This window comes from Bactrocera dorsalis, chromosome 4 (assembly GCF_023373825.1).
Source record: "Bactrocera dorsalis isolate Fly_Bdor chromosome 4, ASM2337382v1, whole genome shotgun sequence".
NCBI classification, from domain to species: Eukaryota; Metazoa; Arthropoda; class Insecta; order Diptera; family Tephritidae; genus Bactrocera; species Bactrocera dorsalis.
The window spans coordinates 35,684,554-35,704,289 of NC_064306.1; the positions used below are offsets into that span (position 1 = coordinate 35,684,554).

The window sequence follows — 19,736 nt, forward strand, 5'->3', positions numbered from 1 at the left end:
TGTATAATAATTCTGTACGTAAGAAACTTGACGACGGCAACTTCCAGCTGATTGACTTAACCTATATTAGCACGACTTGAATACTATTTATTTTTTAAGGCCTTATGTTTTGAAAATTGAGTTCGAATACTCTTTAAAAACTAGTATTAGTTGAATATGATAACGGTTACTCGCTCTTGAGAGACCAAGACAAATCGTAGCTAGCCTGAAACTTAGTAGAATGGCCTATAGCGACTGCCAAGAGGTTTATTTAACCTAAAACTCTTCGGCAATGAGTTTTCTGTTCTATAAGTTTTTTTTCGGAAATGAGTCCGAGACTACTTCTTAAAGGCTTGTAGTAAAATTCGAAGCTCAGTTTTGTTATGAAAACTTTTGCAAACTAAAAACTGTCGTTACTCTTCTCACCTACCCACACACCAAGCACTCAAACAGCAGATCCCCACCTCAACGCATTACAAGTGCCTTTTGTGGTGTTCCGATCGACAAGTTCGGTTTCTTATGGAGAACTGGTTGCAATATTTTTAACCATGAAAGCTGTTGCCCTTGTTAGCCAACTTACTACAGATGCTGTTACTGTTGTTTACTCGCGTACGCTCGTACGTCGTATGCCGATTATTCTTATTACATTGTAGTTATTGTTGTTGCATTTTATTTTAGTGCCTATGCGGAGTGCTATTAATGTTGCTCGCTTGCAACGTTGCGTGTCGCCGCTGATGACCATTGGAGTTGGCTGGTCGACTGGCGTGCAGGGAGTTGGGTGGGTGTGCGCTTGGTGGAGAGTTGGTGAGAACCAGCTGGCGGCGCTGCACATGCGCACAAGCCATTACAATCAATTCTAATTGTCTTTAAATTGCTTGCTGACTTACTCGACAAAACAGCGAAACCTAGCGGTCGGTCGGTCGGTATGAGTGTGTGTGAATGTGTGTAACTGTATCGCTTTGCGCTGGAAATCACTTCCTTGTTGTGTGGTGGAGTTGTTGGCTCCCTTTAAAGGTGTTTACGTTGCAATTTAGGTTTTGTGGGCATTAAATGTTGCAAACCACACACTTGGCATGCCATAATATGCTGCAAGAACAACATATGGCACAACAATAGTAATAACAATAATGTATAATAATAACAAGCGGAATATCGCTTTGCCACATCCACCAATACATACTTATATCTTAAGCGCTAAGTGAATATGCCGGTGTGCCTTTCAAGTGCATGTCTTGCTATATATAGTATATACATATATACATTTAAACATATAGATATATTCTGTTTATTTGCGCGAAGCGAGTATTCAACTTAAGCTGAAATGATTTTATGGCTCTTGGCTTTTACTTTTTATGGTGATTCTCAAGAAATTTCCAACGGCGTTGTACTGGTCTAGCAGCCGACAGCAGCTGGGAGCATGCGAATTTACGATTGCATGCTGAGAAGTGCTGTGGAGAGAGGGAGGGCCAGTAACATAACCTCACTTTTTAATGTAGAAAAAACTGGTTCAATTTGTGGGAAGACATGATAAGAGAAAGGACCATGAGAAAGGTCAATAATTATATACTGAACAGGGTGCATTAAGTTTGCTACGTTATAGAACTGCGAAACACCCTGTAAAGTATATATTCAAATGATTAGTATGTCCATCTGTCTATCCGTTCGTCTATTTGTCCCTCTGGCTGCATATATTCGAAATGGTCCTATCACTTTTGAGATATCGATCTGAAATATTGCACCCGTCCATATTTACCAAGAAACTGATCATTTGTCGGATCGGCCGATATCAGATTACTTAATCTAATCTAAAACTTATCGTTACAAACGGGATTAGATCTCCGAAAAACAGCCCTTGGGCGGATAAAGTCCGGGTAAATTCCGGTAACGTAGAAGCGGCTGCCGTGAGAATTGATCTCGGATCATTACAGCAAGCCGATCGATCCATGCCTTCACAAATGGACGAGACTATTAGTTAAGCAGTATTTCTCAAAATCTTTTGAAGAGATCGCCTAAAATAAAAGGAAATACTCGCTCGAGAAGAGGGCCTATGAGTATTTTACGGATCATCAGAGCTTGGTGGAGGGGTATACTGTCGACAACTATTCATTGTACCTGATAGAAGCTTCCTGAACACTGCAGCGTCTTCCAAGCGGAAGTGACTGTCATAAAGGTAGCAGTAGAGGATGGTCCGAAACGCAGCTTCTTTCAGTGTGGTGATAGTAGAACAACGATGTAAGCCCTGAACTCGTCGACTGTGCGCTCAAGACTAGCGGAGGGGTGCCTAGGCTCTTTATCTCTACTATCGAGTTAATACACGATTAGATTGGCTAGGGTGCCTGGCCACAGCGATATTGCAGGAAGCTATAAGGCTGATGAGCTCATTAGGACAGATGCTTCAGTCTCAATAACTGCGGAAAAGAAACGGTTAGGAGCTGCATTGGTTCTGTAGTGTACTACTGAATTAAAGGGCCTTAGATCAGTTTAGCAAGCGTTGGTCAACCAACTTCTGGCTCAGAGTAAATCGTAAAAATTCCAGTGAACTCTTCGCTTCAAGCATATCCCATCTTTCAATGGTTGTAAAAGTGCTAACTGGACACTCTCTGGAAGAAGAAGGCAAATACTCTTACCATCTCATACTTTTAAACATCCGTGTGAAATAGCGTAAGAATATTTAAAGCACCTGTGCAAATTTGGGATTGGTCTTGCCGATAGCTGATATTCAACTGCAGCAGTGGTCTTCATCTCAATCCTCAAAGAACTGTACATAATAGTCACAGTGCGCTCTCATCGCTATGTTGAGAGATCCCTTATCGAATCTAACCTATTCAAAATTAAGCTAACCCTGAAGCAAATATATCAGTCAACAGCCTACTGAGAAGAACTTTTACCACAGAACCTCTAAAAGATTGGAAGACCATAAGCTCTCTTAATCTCGCTTTTAGTTCAGGCCGAGTATTCGAACAGTCTTGGCTACCGAACAATAGACGTCGCCAGGATTCACATAACCCTGCATTTGCACCGGCAATTTATGCCGAATTGTCCACTAATTGCCACCTTTAGTAATCGTTTTTGCTCGCAGCCGACCTTTCAACAACTTAACGAGTGGAAAAATCTTAACTTTCATTTAAAAAACGCAATCGCTTAATGTACTTTTTCCTCTATTTACATAAATACATTAATTTATTTACTTTTTGTTTTGTTGCAACTGGCGAGAGCCGCAGTTACGACGCGGTTGAGATGCTTTGGCAGCAACAACGCTTAATTAAGTTGTTATTTCTGGTTGCTGCTATGCGGCGGAAGCGCTTTCTTGTGTGTGTATGTACTATATGTTAAGGGTGTTTTTTTAGACGAGTGGTTTCAGTTAGCCTTTTGAAACCTGTTTCTTGGTTTATACTTAGTTTGGTTTGTCATTTCATTGTGGACAGACTTACTTCGGAACAACCTTTCCAAATTGTGCAAACTTATTACCAAACACTGATTAGGCTCGTGCGACGTATCGCGTGCTGCGTCTAATGTTTGCTCGACTTAAATGCCCAGCAGAGTCGGTAATTCGAGCAAGCATGGATCGATTTCACTCCAAATTTACTAAAGTGAATAGTGGGCTCGCTTAGAGACGCCGTACAGAGCGCACCGGAGACACTATTGTTGCTGTGGAGTAAAATGTGAAAGAAGACCGGAATGAGTCCATCAGCCATCAGCAACAAATGGAGCTGTGATCATCCACTCATTGGAAAATTGCATGGAAGCAGAACGATCTTGGTATGCGGGCTTATAAAAACCAACACATGCACGAACTGAAGCCGAACGATCGAGGCGCCTCGCATGTTCGGTGAATGGAGCTAAAACGAGATGGGCACTGATATTTATTTCCACACAAACATCGTGGTAAGCGATGTAGCTCACTTTAAGTTGAATGGATAAGATAACAAACAAAATAGTCTCATTTGAAGAGCAAATAATTTAAAAGCCATTAATAAGACACCTCAAAATGCCACTGCTGACTGTCCTCTCTTGGCAGAGGGGAGCACTGCTTCATATTTCTTCAAAAATAAAGACAATATGGCCGTCTTACAGTTAATGGAGAATGCTGTGGAGCCATGATTAATGACTTTATCGTCCCTGAATTGTAGGATATTGATGTGAACGTCCTTGGTTGCCATGTTGGATGACAAAGCCTACGAAACAATTCATTTATTGAATGAAATTTTTGTGAATTTGAGATAATGCGTTCATCTCTAGGTCTATGGCTTGATTTTCAGGATCATAAGATTTAAAAGTCCTCTCTCGATGACCAAAAATAAAACTTTATAAGTAACTTATCATTCCCATCCTGCTATATGGTGCGCAGGCATGGGCGATGACATCATCTGATGATTCGACGTTACGAATTTTCGAGAGATAGGTTCTGCGGAATATATTTGATCCTTTGCGCATTAGCCACGGCGAATATCGCATTCGATGGAACGATGAGCTGTATGAGAGATACGACGACATTGGCACAGCTGAGCGAATCAAAAGACAGCGGCTACGGTGGCTCGGTCATATCATCTGAGTGGACACTCTAGCTCTGAAAGTATTCGACGCAGTACCCGCCGGAGGAAAGACCAGGTGGGGAAGGACATGGTTTCGTTTAGAATCTCCAATTTGCACCATATCGCGAAAAGAAAAAACGATTGGCGCGTTATTGTTAACTCGGCTACAACCTGGATATTTTAATTTAGTGAGAAGTCGCTTGTGTACACAGATAAGCCCGAGACGATTGGCTCCTTCGAAGAGAATATTCGACGGATTTATGCTGACATACGACCACAATTGCTCCTAGAAGTGGAAAATTGGCTCTTTTGATTGGAATTCATTCGAACCAGCCGCGGCTCAAATCATTCTTAAAACATAACATTAAATCATTCTTCTTAAAATCCATATGTCTAAAAAACACCCTTTATATATAGAAGCCTTGATTGCACTAGTTTTTTTTCGTCTGCTTTGGACACATTCTGTGGCGCATTTTTAGCGTGCAACAATTGTATGTGTTTGTATTTTAAGTAAGCATACATACATATACAAGTATATGTAGATTTTGCTTGTGTGTGTTTGAGCGCTTGAGAGGCATCGCGTTTGCTGACGGTAATTAAAATTAATTAAATTAATTTTAATGAATGGCGCAGACGCGGCAAAGGTTGCTGAGCTCGAAGAGTGTCGCTGCCGATGAGTTAAAAGGATAACCGGTTCAAGCAACACACACACACACACACATTTAAAATCACACATTCAAACAAACATAGGCGCAGTAGAAGTAGTAAAGACCGCACACAGCCAGTTTAATCGTCAACTACGAATGCGCATGCAACAACAACCACAACCAGAACAACAATTTATTGCAAATAATATTGACACAACAAAAACATTTTACGCACGAAATGTATGTCAGTGTGTAATTTTAACTTTGCGCTCGCATTTATTTACGTTTCGCGTTGTTTGTGTGGGTGTGTGCGGTTCGTGCTTGTAGCTTCGCTTCAATAAGCTTGGGCGGTTCTTTGTTCGGTGTCAGTGTGTCACCAGCAGCTGAGTGCGAGCGGCACAAGACAAAGACGCTTTGAGTAGTTGCAGTTTGTTGTTGTTGTGTCCTTTTTGTTTGCCAGTCAGTCGTTGACACTTTCGTTGGTGGCTGCCAGAGTCAAAAGTTGTCGGTTTTGTGGCTGTCTTTTGGTAGTTTTCTCTTTCCGCTCTCGGCGGTGACTGCCACATATCGAGCGTTTCGTATTTGTATTATTTTTAAATTACAATGTTCCATATATTTATGTATGTATATGGAGGAATGTGGTTTCAGAGTTTTACTAAGTTGGCGCTTGAGTCAAAACCCTAGGACCTTGGCCACTTTGATAGTCGAATTCTACAGACTTCAGCTAAAGTTTCTTACTAGTAAACTCATACGCTTTATACAGCAACAAGTAATAATCACATTGGTATCAGGTTCCAATCATGCTCACTGCGCTTCTGAGTAGTCATAATCGATTTGCATGGCTTGGCGTTGCTCCGATGGCACCCAATTCCTATAACACTGCCCAAAGCTGGCTGCTGCTGAGAGCTCTTTTTCTTCGTATGATCCAATTGTTGACTCTTTAGGTCCGAATATACTGATATGGATAAGATTCTCAGTCAATCGCAGATTTTCCGGACGGTCAATTATAACTTTGGATCTTATTTGGGTAGGTATTCATCATATGTGTTAAAAAAAGGGGATCTTAAAAGCGGATAAACTGATTCTCATAGATCTGCAAATCATAGTGAGCTCTTCACATATTTGTTAAGACGTTCAATTTCGACCAAACCACTTCGTTAGCTGCTCCAAAGGTGTGTCTATCGATATATTTCAACATCAGAATCTCAAAAGCCGGGAAATAGAAAAGAAAGCGACAAGATGACTACACCTCGCCTCCGCAAAGCTTTAGTGAAGAGGACCCGAGAAAATATTTTGCCCACCGCATGTGTACTTATTGGACAATGTTAGGTCAAAACACCTGTAATTGCGACTTGACTTTGCTTAGAGCCAGTAGTACGGAGTTATGGTTCATTCTAAGCCAGAAGGATTTCACAGTCGCACAAGTTCTGGTTGTTGACAGCGAATACCAATTTCACAGGAAGAACATAGGTCTAGCGCTCGGACATCGGAAAATCGTCTCCAAATTGGATGAAATTGGATAAGGATACCCTCTCTAGCAAGATTATTGGCTTTGCAGTTTTCAGCGATTTAGCTGTAACCAAGCACCAATACAAGTTTACTATGGAATCAAGCTTCTTCAAGCTATTGTTAATGAAGCCATGCAGTCCTTGACTAGTTTTGAGCGACCTTAAAGCCAGTATAACCGCTCGGCTATCGGAGTGAATGTGTGCCTCTTTGAAGAAGGCTGCACTTCGGAACCGTGTAACTATAGCTATCTTAATGGCTCTGCTTGAAGGACGTTATAGTGATCGGTAGCCGAAACTAGAGTTGATGAAGATCTGTCGATAGTAGATTTTACTTCCTACCTTTTCTTTTAACTACGATCCATTGTGAAAAATCTCTTTGAACCTCTTTCCTACAGCTTTGCTCCGCCCACAGACTTTACAGCTGTTTAAGCAGAGAAGGTATGGCCAGGCGAGGGCTCCGCTACTCTGTGATCTAGATTGTAAGAAATGCAATCAAATTAGTGGAGAGTTTTAGTGTGTCCCTACCCGTAGCACCTCAAATACTCAGCTTCCCTAAGTCTAATAGCAGCCTTGCCGCAAAGCATCTGCTAGCTATGTCTATGTGTGACGTGAGAATTGACATCGACCGTTAATGCTTATTTATTAGCGCGCCAAGAAAATTAGGTTCAAATGAAATGAAATGAAACTTTTTCTCAAAAATTGTGTTATTTACTTTTTTGGGGAACTTCTTCAAAGCAAAAATAAGTTCGGTTGTCTGTAGAGGGGTGAACGCTAATAAAAATCTTATTTTTTGACGTTAGTAGGGTCCTCGGGTCAATGTAAAGCATTACTAATTTTTAATAATTTTCTTCAATTTCTGTTTCAAGTATCAAAATAAATATTTTAACATTTTTTGTTTATATATATTTATACATATGTATATAGTATACATTATGTATAACATAAATGTCATGATTTATGTATTATATAATTTCCCAGTTTTTTTTTTGATTTTTTTTAAACGACACGAGAGTTCACTAACTATTTAATCCACATTTTATAACTCACTCGTGTGGGTATTTTCAATTTAATATTTATCAATTCTATCATTAACATATTAAAGTATTATTTTGGTACTTTTTACACATACATACAAACATATACACACGGATATACGTGTAACACATGCCACAAACTTACCCAGTTGGGTTGAAGCACTTTCAATCGGTTTTCAATTAGTATAAAATTACTTAATTACGGCGCAGCGTTTTTTAATAATTATTCAATATGGTAAAGTTAATTGGCAATTTCTAGCCGACATTAAATAACCATGGCACATGTTTGCACTTTCCATTAAAAAATGTAAATTTGTAGCATAAATACGAGTATACATACATACGCATGGATATGGGGATAAAATCACACGGCTAATCAGAATCCGGTAAAGTTCGCGGCATGCACACGTGAGCATTAATTAAGAAATCTACTTGTGGACTCATGTTTTTCATGTTTTATATCTCTCTTTTTTTCATACAAATATATAGAACATAAATATGTATTTTTTTTTGGTGGAAGACTTAGGCTGGAGTACAAGAATTAAAGCTTTCGCTCTTCAGAAATGAATTGGGTAAGTTTCATAAACGTGGGCAAAAAATAGTAAGACTTTTTCTGTTGCCGAAACGTTCAGAATGTTTGAAAAATCCTTCGGTGATAATTGTTTGGCACATGCAGTTGTTTTTATTGGTACATATTATTCGGGTCGAGAGCGCGTTGACGACAAAATCACTTCCAGGAGAGCGATCAACACCAACTGACGATCAACACGTCAATAAAATAAAGGAATTGGTGTTTGAGAATCGACGATTAACCGTCAGAGATCTCACGGGCTTCGTTGGAATATCGGAAAGATGATTGAAAACTATTTTGAAAGATTATTTGGGCCTAAAAAAAAAGTGAAAACGCGATTGGTTTCAAATCACCAAATTTTTTTGTCGCGTTAACGTCTGCGAAACAATGCTTTCCGACTACCAAGATGTCATGAAGCATATGATTACTGGCGATGAGTCTTTTATCTATGCTTACAACCCGAAACAAGACGATCAGTCGGCTAAATATCGTGGTAAAGGCGAGCCGAAGCCGAAAAAAACAAGACAAAGGTGGTCAATAATAAAGGTTATGTTGAAAGTTTTTTCGATTATCGAGGTGTGGTGCAGTATGATTTCTTTCCGACCGGCCAAACTGTCAACGGGGAATACTATTTGAGTGCTAAGCTTCGTTTGTACGAAACTATTCGTAAAAGAGGCCGGAATTGTAGGCCGACAACTCTTGGTTTTTGCACCTCGATAATAAACCGTCGCACAATGCGTTGATTCTTCATGAGTTTTTCGTCAAATTTTCATATAACATCGTGCCGCAACTACCGTATTCGTCTGATTTAGCTCCGTCTGAGTTCTGGCTAGTCAGCAAACTCAAATGACCGCTCCGGAGAAACCGTTTTGAGTCATTGAAGGCTATTCCAGAATTTGGCATTAACAGCTGTTTCAATGATTGGAAAAAACGTTGGCTCAAGTGTATTTGGACCAAGGTGATTACTTTTAGGGCGACGACATAGATTTTCAAGAACAAAGCCTTACTAGTAACATGGAGTAAGATAGCACCGGACAATGAGCCTTTAATAAATTTGTTCGAATAGCTCCAATCATCCGCACTGCATTCAGTGGAGGTGGGCTATTTTAATAGACAAATATTATATAATGGATACTGCTCTAAATGTATATGGAACATTACAAATAAAGATAATTGAGCCAGCTATTTACAGAGTATTTTTTTCGAAATACATATACACATACACATATCTGTAGTAATTCGTTTGAGAGTCGCCTTGTCAGCGTAAAATATGAAATAAATGCCAATACACACGAGTACTGCAGTGGCAATTGTGGCAGGCTGGCAGCCGGGCGCATGTCCTTTGCTGCACCATCAAAGCAACCAAGCAATATTGCAGTTATTTGCGGAATCTATTCCATACTTTTTGTTCAAACAAATTGCTGATACCATTTGTTAATATTTTTTTTTGTGCTGTGACAATTCTGTCGCATGAACGCTCGCCGAGCAAAGCGCCAGTCGGCAAGGAATGCAGGCAAACAAATGCACAATTTCATATTTGGGTCGGTATGTACGAGAGCGCACACACAGTTCGAAAATATTGTAGAATATTTGCTTCAAAAGCATGCGTACACGGTTATTTAAACAAAAACAATAAAGTGAGATTCTTTTGGAGCGGAGCGAAAGTGAAAAAATGAAATAAATGGGAATTTGAACAAAAAGGTCAGCATTTTGCCAACTCCAATATTTCAATGCAGCACAATGCGAGTTCATATTGCAGGCGAGTGCTAGTAAATGTGTCAGCGTTGTCAGCGTCGATGACATATGGGTGACACTAGAGTCAACTGGTGAATAACAAAAGCAGCAGCGCTAGACAGGTTTCATTTTAACAGTGAAAGAATATTTTTTTGGATATTTTTGAATATTTGTATAAGGCACATGAAGCTTTACTTTGACAAAAGTCCACAAACAGGAACGGAAAGGAATTTCCAGAAAATTGTAGTGTGTCAAAAAAGTTATGCATTTCGAGATTTTCTGTCAGAATACCTAGAAAGGCGTGACGAAAATTTAAGGGGACTTTAAACGACTAACCAAAGCATTGGAGAGCTTTTTCTGACGCAGTTTCATACTTCTACGGAGTTTACATATCCACTAATCCTTAGTAGGATCTGGAGATTTATTAAGCCCTATTTTACTATCTTAATGGTTAAAAGTGCTACATGTAAGAAACCCTCTTCATGTCTATTGATAGTTCCTCCAATCTGGAGAACGTAACTCTGGAGTGGTGTTAAGCATATAAGAATCTTGCAGATATAAATAGAAATATAGAATAATACAGAATAGAAAAATTATATAGCTTACTTCAGATTTACGCCATTGCTCTTGACAATTTGAGGAAGCAACAGATCTATCAGAATGCCGCACTACCGGCATCTAAACCAAATTATATTTTCTGAACATCATAGACAACTTCTAAACAATATCAGTTAGAAAGTTTTCGCCAAAATGACCTCTACACACACTTGTTTGAGGCAAAATTGTTTCCCGTTAGGAACAATAACAGTTCCGTAATCATCAAATAATGTACTTTATGACAAGTAGTCGATTTCATTCACGAAGAAGCCTTCAGTGCTTTACTCTCTTGTCTTAAATCAAGTTTTACAAGCCTAAGCGATACCCAATATCGAGGAAGATCTCAACAAAGACAAAGCTATTGGATCAATAATCATATTCTAGTCTTATTCAAAGTACTGCCAATATGATTTTACCAGCTTTCTGCCATTTTGTAGATTCAATACCAAAAGCACTGCGCCAGCTTGAAAGAAGGTCATGTTTGGATATTGGATACCCTGTACCGATGTGAACCGTATTCCATATTTGGGTTGCCCATCGTCACAATGGAAAATGATTACTTATGGTAAAGTCTAGTCTCAAAATCTCGGAATCTCTCGCTTCAATTTCATTATACAGCAGGCCCCTTCGATACCGCCAAATATGGTGTGTTACTATGGCATCATGGATATTCGACTTTCCCGTCGATTTTACTGGTTGGCAGGTTGCACATGTGAAATTTTCCGTTTAGGAGTTTAGTTTTAAACCCAATGAAATAAACCCTATAAACACAGTCGCCACTTAACCAAAGCTAACAGATTGCTTAGTGGATAAACCAAAAATTTATGTTTAGTGACTTTAGGATATCGTCACGTTATTGGTTAAAAATTTGGCGAAGAACTGACGAAGAATCAATGCAGTAAACGAGACTTCATTATCGTGGTGGAAAAACCAAGAGTTGTCGGACCATACTTCTGGCCTCTTTTTATCAATAGCTTCGCACAAAGGAAGCTTAGCACTGAAATAGTAGTCCTTGTTGAAAATTTGGCTGGTCAGAAGGAATTCGGAGTGCACTACGTCTCGATAATCGAAGAAAACTGTCAACATAACCTTGACTTTTGACCTGCTTTGATATGTTTTTTCTATTTCGGCTTACCTTTGTTACGATATTCGGCCGATTAATCGTCGGTTTCCGGGTTATCACCATAAATCCAAGACTCATCGCAAGTAATTTTACTTTTCATAACATCCTTTTTTTCGAAAAAATTGAGTGATTTTGGAACCAATCGTGCTTTCACTTTTCTTAGGCCTAAATGATCTTTTAAAATGGTTTCATTGATCCTTCCGATATTCCAACGATTCCAGTAAGTTTTCAGACTGTTAATCGTCGATTCTCAAACACCAATTCCTTAATTTAATTTTATTGACGTGCTGATCATTAGTTGATGTTGATGGCCGTCATGGACGTGGTTCGTTGTGAATACTTTCTCAACTCTCTTTGAATAATTTGTCCAATGATCATTCGACGGCAAAACTACTAAGTGAAGTAAGATTACAAGGAAATATAGCTCTAGCTTTTTATTATGGGGATCGTTACACATCACGCATTATATAGCTGAACCGTCCTTTGTGATCTAGGTCAGTCCTTTGTGGATTCAGATTCTTTCATTATATTTTAAGTGTCGACAAAGCGTCTTGTATTCATTTTAAATCTGCTTATGCGTAAAATTTTTATTCCCACTAGCTCAGTCCACTAGAAGTCAAAATGTGAGATCCGATGCGTTTTATCCTTAACTTGGCACATGCTGGTCAAATAAGAGGAATGTGTTGAAATGTTTCAAATGCTTACGCTACTGGTAGCAGCTATCTAATAATTAGTAACCCACAAGAATACACCGGAGCTGCGACCCGTTCCCACTCCAACAACAGCGAGGTTGAGTTACCTTTCCTAGCCAACGCATCGGCTTTACAGTGTCTGCGATTCCGCTGTGACCTGTTACCCAAACTAGTGTTATTCAGAAGTAACCCGATACCATTGACAGGGAGGTTAGGCACTCCTCAAATAGTCTCACGCCATTATCAGTGAGTTCAAAGCTAGCATTCCACTCTACTATTGGAGTAAATAGTCATATCGCTATTTATTGGTCAGTTCATATAGCAGCTATATGGTATAAAGGTCCGATATCGGAAGTCTCGACAAATGGCTAGCTCTTGGCGAGAAGAAGACGTGTGTAAAATTTCAGATCAATAACTAAAAGTAGTTCCAATATACAATATATGCAGTCAGAATTTTGAATTTTAACTCACAATTTTACTTTCTTTATCGGAAAATTTCAATAAATCAAATATTTTATCTCTCTCACAACAAAAATGTTTAGCAGCACACAATTGTTAAACTGGAAAGCCACTAATTTAATAATTTACGTCAATTTAGTATTAATAAATATGAAATAGTTGAATGTGGAGAGGGAAATAAGAAAATTAAGAAAACCAAAATCCAAAAACCCTCCACATCTGTCAAAAAATTCTCATTTCCATAACTCTTTTGTCGGCACACATTTCGATTTGTTCAATGGATACTGTTATTTGACACGAAATGAGCGCATAATTCAACCGAACTCCGAACCCCGAAATTGGCAGTGACACTTCGTCATTAAGTGTAGCAAATGCTGACACGATAATTTAACAAAGCCTCTAACAGTGAGTCAGTGGCGCGTTTTCCACGGCACTTTGCCGCAGACCCAGCGCACACATGCACATATACAAACAGACAGACACTTATGTTTAGTGTTGTTGTTGCAGCGGAGAAAGGAGTGGGCCGACAAAAGAGAAATGATAATAAATAGTGAAATGCCATTCATTATATCATTGTAAGTGTCAACTGTCACTTAGCATATCCTTTCGCTGTGGACCGAATGTGTCGTTGACACCCACTGGGGAGTCTGCCACAAGCAGACAACAAGCAACCGGCCCGCAAACACAGTCAGTGATGGTGATGCCGGTTCAAACTACACGCATGTATGTTTATATATGTATGTATATCTAAGAGAAATACGTATATGTATATGTAAATGTGTGCATGTATGTGTGTGTAATTAGTTGTGGTTTCGTATCGCTGCGACAATTTATTGATGCGCCGCTTTCCGAGAAGGTCAAGCAGATATTTGAAAATTTATGCTAGCATTAACATGAATGTCATACCAATCAAGCAAACAACAACAACAGTAACAACAACAAAGCAGAATAAACAAACACTCAAGCGACTCATTTACAAGCCACAATGTTTGCACGCATTTGTTTTTGTATGCCGGCATGCGTGTTGCACCGCCTTTGCAATCATCTACATATGAATATATGTGTATGTTTATGGATATGTTTGTGTGTGTGAATCCAGTGTAACGCCGCCAATTGATCACTTGCACCGCCTTCGAAGCGATGACTCACTCCATTGCCGCGCAAATGCTTGAATTTATGTAAATACATATCTCTCTCCCTCGGTGTGCGTGTATATGTGTGTGTTGGCGATTCGGTAGACATACTGTATGAGCATAGAATTGCCGCAGGATGGCTTGACTCATTAGCTTATACATTAGTTCACTTTGCGCATGCGCAAGGCCCGGCTCTTTATTGACAACACCGTAATTATTTTTATGTTAGCACACTTTAGGGTGGTTCTTTAATGTGGCGATGACAAAAAAAATATATACCGCGGCTACACGGACGTTGTTGTAACCTTAACAGGTGCATATAAAGGGTGATCCACTTCAAGGTTCCAAGAAAACACAGAAACTTCAAATTTAATGGGGAATGTTAATTATCATTTGAAAGAACATTTTTTGACATTTATTTTCTGAAGATTTTGTCTTGGCCGCGGCTACGTCTTAGACAGTACATCCCTTGAGTACAATTTTCAATGTCTCGTTCGAGCATTTCGACTCATAATTGCCGAATGATGCGCCTGAATAGAAACATATCTCCACAGAAAAAAGTCTAACGGTGTGATATCACACGATCCTGGAGGTTCATCGACCGTCCCAAAACGAGAAATTATCTGCTCATTGAAGTGTTCTTTCCATTAATTAATGCGATGTGTGGGAAGTGGCGTCGTCTTATTGAAATATCAGATATCCCCGAGATCGCGAGCTTCAATTTCAGGCATCAAATAGTCGGTTATCATGGCGCGATAGCGGTCTCTATTGATGGTTACATTGGCGTATTTTCAAAGAACTATAGACCAATGATTCCACCGGTACACAAACAACACCAAACCGTTGGTTTTTCTAGATGAAATGGCAGCTTTTGAATCTTTTCAGGTTGCTCCTTGTCCCAAATGCGACAATTTTGCTTGATTACATACCCATTGAGCTAGAAATGGGCCTCAACGCTGAACAAAGTTTGACTCGAAAACGTCAGATATTCTTGGAACTTTTCAAAAGCCCATAGAACGAAGCAGTGTCTTTCAATTTAAGATGTCGTCTAATTCGTTCCATACGTCAGTCGGAATTGCTGCGAACGGCGCCGAGTGGACTCTCCACGGTCTTGGTGTATACTCTCAGCTACCGCTGATATATTTTCTTCACTGCGGCTGGACGTGGTCTATTCGGTCAAATATTATCCAATAAAGAGTGCTGGGTCTCAAGGTGGGTTATGGTGTTGGGAATGGTATGCTCAGTAGAGCGAGTGTATTGACCATAAGTTGTGCGAAGCACGCGAAAGACACTCTCTACAGAATGTGAATTTTCGTAATAAAGTTGAACGATTTGTAAACGTTGTTCAGGCGAAAGTCTTTCCATAAGAAAATGCCAAACAATACTAAACAAAAATAACATGACAGCTTGACACAACTCACGCGTGATCAGTCAAAAAATGGCTATTGAAAAAAGTACCTATATTTGGATCACCCGTCACATCCTATAGTTGTTGGGTGGTTCCGATAAATACTCGTAAATAGCTTCATAATGAGAAGAGGACGTATGCAAAATTTTAGAAACATGTCTCAAAAACGGAGGCAAAATTTCACGTATATACAACGTCTACCATTAGGAATGACAAGATTTTGACAGCTCATCTTCTAAAATGTGGCCCATTTCTGGATCGACGACTTCGTCAACAAGCAAAATTCTCACTATTGAGTTGAGTAAAGTCTTGGTCTGGTTCAGGAAATGCAAAGCGTTTGATGTGGATTGTGGTAAGGTAGCATCATTCCGCCATTATTTCTTTCGAAATGAGACAGGAAATACCAATACCATCAATAGCGAGAGTTACAACATGATTTTGATCGGGTTTTTTACCCGGTATTTGATTAAATCGACGTGGACGATCTCTATGCTCTAAAAGACAGTACGCCACTTCATATTTCGGGTACAAACAAGGACACATTGCTTGCAGAGTTCGGCAACTCGTTAATTTTGAGAAATGTCTCGGACAAATGACATGCACTTTAACGCGTCGGGAATATTGTTTGCGTTGGCCATTAAAAGTCTTTAGCACATTAGCCAGCAAAGCTTGAAGAGCTCGAATTCAATATTCAGCGCACTTCATCCGAAACTCCAGCCTAAATGCTGCACCAGGCCATCGAAAAGTGGCCTAAATGGGTAGATATATGCAAACTGAGCGTTGTGGATTAACATTTTTCAAATTATAAATGGTATACAATTATGTGTACAACAAAAAACCATAACCCTATTTGACCATATCTGACGTCCCAATTCCTTCTTGTTGGTAGTTCTTTTATAAAGCGATGGACAAACGGAAATACATACAGACTAGCCGTGCTACTACAAGCTCTTTACGCTGAATTTCTAATACATCTCTATACATATTTTATAAAGCCTCCGATATTTCTTTCCGGTTGACCAAGTTGAGAAAGGCTACCTCGTTATACGAAAACAGCCAAATACATATATTCAAAATTCATGATTTTTGCTATTTCAAATTGTTTTGCCATCTATCTATTCGAGAGACGCAGACATTTTAGTTTCGCGGAAATTGATTATTATGTATACTTATATTTTGATATAAATCCATGAATATTACGAAATATTCATATTCGCGACAACTGCATGGCGTTTGTTTGCAAAATTATGTGATCAGCTGTTTCAACTTGATCGTCGAGTTGCTTCACGACTTGAATGGATAAACTGATAACAAGACGGGGATCGAGTTCAAAAAATAAGGGAGTGGTAGTAAAAAGTCTGAGTGTATTGCAAAATGAAAGCATTTTCTTGATCGTGTAACGTTCAAGTTAAAAATTTTGTCTCACAAAGCACATTGTAGATATATGTTCTCACTTACCCCGATTTCCGCCTGAGTCAGCTGTAAAAAAAAAAGTAAAGTACAAACATGTTTATTAAATTTTCATGTGTAAATATACTAAAAATAGATATACGGTTTTTAAAATTTATTTTTGTAAAAACAAAGCTGTCGCGCTCTACACATTATGGTACCGACAAACGAAGAAGACAATATCTGTCTGCCAGATATTCCATTCAATCAAATTAAATGCATTGATTTAACACAAATAATTAAACAAGTGTTAAAACAGAAATCATTTGTTCCGCGAGGTCTCTTCAAGTATATAACGTGGTAGGAACTTAACCGAAGACATCAGTTGAGTTCCACACTCGCAGTCAAAACCAACAAACAGTTCAAAAAATTGGAAGAAACATGCCCAGGAATTTATTTACGCTCCGTAAGTTCAAGAATCTTTCAACTAGATACTTTATTAATATGTGTATATCATTTTCAGTTTTCGGAGCTACGCTATTAGTCGTCCTAATAATGATGGCTCAAGCTCAGCCCGATCCAGAAGCCCAAACCGGAGCTCCAACACCACCTACTAGGCGTCCTACACCACCCACTCGGCGACCAACTCCACCAACTAGGCGTCCAACACCACCCACTAGGCGTCCAACACCACCCACTCGGCGACCAACACCACCTACTCGGCGACCAACACCACCTACTAGACGTCCAACACCACCTACTAGGCGTCCAACACCACCCACTCGGCGACCAACTCCACCAACTAGGCGTCCAACACCACCTACTAGGCGTCCAACACCACCTACTAGGCGTCCAACACCACCTACTAGGCGTCCAACACCACCCACTCGGCGACCAACTCCACCACCTAGGCGTCCAACACCACCCACTAGACGTCCAACACCACCTACTAGACGTCCACCACCCCCCACTAGGCGTCCAACACCCCGTCCAACACCCCGACCAACACCATCCACGACGCCTGCATAGATTGGGCCATTAATAAAGGGTAGGGATGTTGCAAGCTTAAGGTGGGGTAACGTCCGTGTAAATGCAAGGACCTATAAGGAATCGAGTGCCTAACAATGACACATTAAATTTTTGGAATCATTTAACTGATTAAGAAAGTATTTGGAAATTTTATAAGATTTAGAGACATTTGTTTAAATAAAATCAAAAATTATTCTTTCAAAATAATATGTGTTTTGCTCTTGTTTTGAATGACGTGAATTCTAACCTATATTTTTGGTTTAACTATATTTCTTGACGGTTAAATTAAATGAAATAAATGGTTATGTATAAAAAGGAACCCGTCTATATAGGTGGTGATACTTTCATTTAACTTTGGCATAAACACTTATTTTGACTATTTCTGGAAAGCAGTGCCTTTGCCTGCATTGATCAAAGATCGGTGGTATAGCGATGACTGCAATGCGATTTTCTTGAATTCTGCTTTCAAATAACCCCATGCGAATCTTTGTGAACAGTTAAGCTCTTATCGTTTTTACACCACATATTCTCGAATTTTGTTTGTAAAAACGGAGTAGTTGTATTCGCTTTTTGAAATGGTGCGCCGTCTCTGTGAGACCAAGAAGCATGAGAACCTTTTTCATGGATTTGTAGCAGTCAAAATTATTCGATATTTATCGATTAACTAAACAGTCAATTGTTGGTTTTGCAATACCATTTCATATAGCTCGGATGGATTTTCTGGTACAACAATTTTACTTATTGGAGCCAACAACAATTGCTTTGGTCAATGTAGACTTGACTAAACTGATTAAATTATTATATCTAGTGCGCTCTTACTATTTTTTTTTCCAAATAATTGAAATATTTTTCCGTAGAGAATATCCGTCAGCAAATTTCTTTTCATTGCTCCAATCGACTTATCTCACGGAACCCTCGGACCATAAATTTTATTTTAGTATTTTAAGGGGAAAAGATTCAAATATGTAGAGGTAAAACTGTTCTCCTTTTTTTTTTTTTTGTTGGTTGTAAACTTAATTTTATATTTTGTAAGAAACCAAAAACTATTACCTTCCAATATTTATAGAAGATAACTTCATCGACAATTTTGTGACGTTAGGTGGTTGTAAATTGAAGAACAGGAAATGTAACAGCTTGAGTGGTTAAGAATACTAAGGAGGAAATAAAATTTTTTCTAAATTTCTAACAGATAAGTAATTCTTTCGGTCTTAATGTCTAAGATTTTTTGTTGGACCACCCTAAGCCATACATTGCAAAAAGCTACGCGTAAATTGTAATATAAATTGCCTGGGAAAATGAAATTTCAACAAAAAAATTGGTAATTGCTAAGATGGTAGGACTGTCCTTAATTACCATGCCAAATATGGACGCGATCAGTCAATCTTCGAGCTCTTTAACTGATTAAATTCATGAAGGCTATGGTGCTTGAAAATTTTCAGGCTAGTGTTAAAAGGATGGCAAGAGAGCTCGACATCTCACGCGAGTCCGTTCGAATGATTTTGGTGGATTTCTTGGTTATGAAACGCGTTCTTGGTCGACTCGTCCCGATAAAGCTGAATTTTTTTCTAAAAGAGTTCCGTAAACAGATCTTTTTGGACATGCTTGAGTGTGCGAGTTCTGATTTCACATTCATGGAGAGCATTATAACTACCGATGGGACATGGGTTTATTAGCTTGACATGCAAGCAAGTCAGCAATCATCGGAATGGGCGAAAAAAACATTGCTGATAAATTTGTTCCGGAGGGACAGACGTGGTTATATTTGACCGAATCAACCACCGTATTCACCAGATTTGGCTTCGTGCGTTTCTTCATGTCTCAAATTGCCACTCGTTTTTAGTCGATCGAACAGATGAACCAAAATTTATTGAAGGAGCTGATGGCCATCCCAAAAAGTGCTT

At 39.2% G+C, this 19,736-nt stretch overlaps 3 protein-coding genes across 4 annotated transcripts in view; 2 read left to right on the top strand and 1 right to left on the bottom strand.

Moving 5' to 3' along the window:
• Positions 1-19,736, bottom strand: part of LOC105227268 (uncharacterized) — a 545,529-nt gene that overhangs the window by 101,135 nt on the left and 424,658 nt on the right. For both annotated transcript variants that reach the window (XM_049456310.1, XM_049456309.1), the window contains one exon: positions 16,876-16,896. The gene's annotated coding sequence lies outside the window, so the exon portion shown is untranslated. The remainder of the gene's footprint in view (positions 1-16,875; positions 16,897-19,736) is intronic.
• The window catches only part of LOC105227243 (protein folded gastrulation), a 164,966-nt gene that overhangs the window by 19,817 nt on the left and 125,413 nt on the right, over positions 1-19,736 (top strand). The window lies entirely within an intron of this gene.
• Positions 17,209-18,059, top strand: LOC105227245 (uncharacterized). Its single transcript, XM_011206486.4, has 2 exons — positions 17,209-17,272; positions 17,330-18,059. Exons 1-2 carry the CDS (start codon positions 17,248-17,250, stop codon positions 17,833-17,835), a joined length of 531 nt encoding a protein of 176 aa, XP_011204788.3. The 5' UTR covers positions 17,209-17,247; the 3' UTR covers positions 17,836-18,059.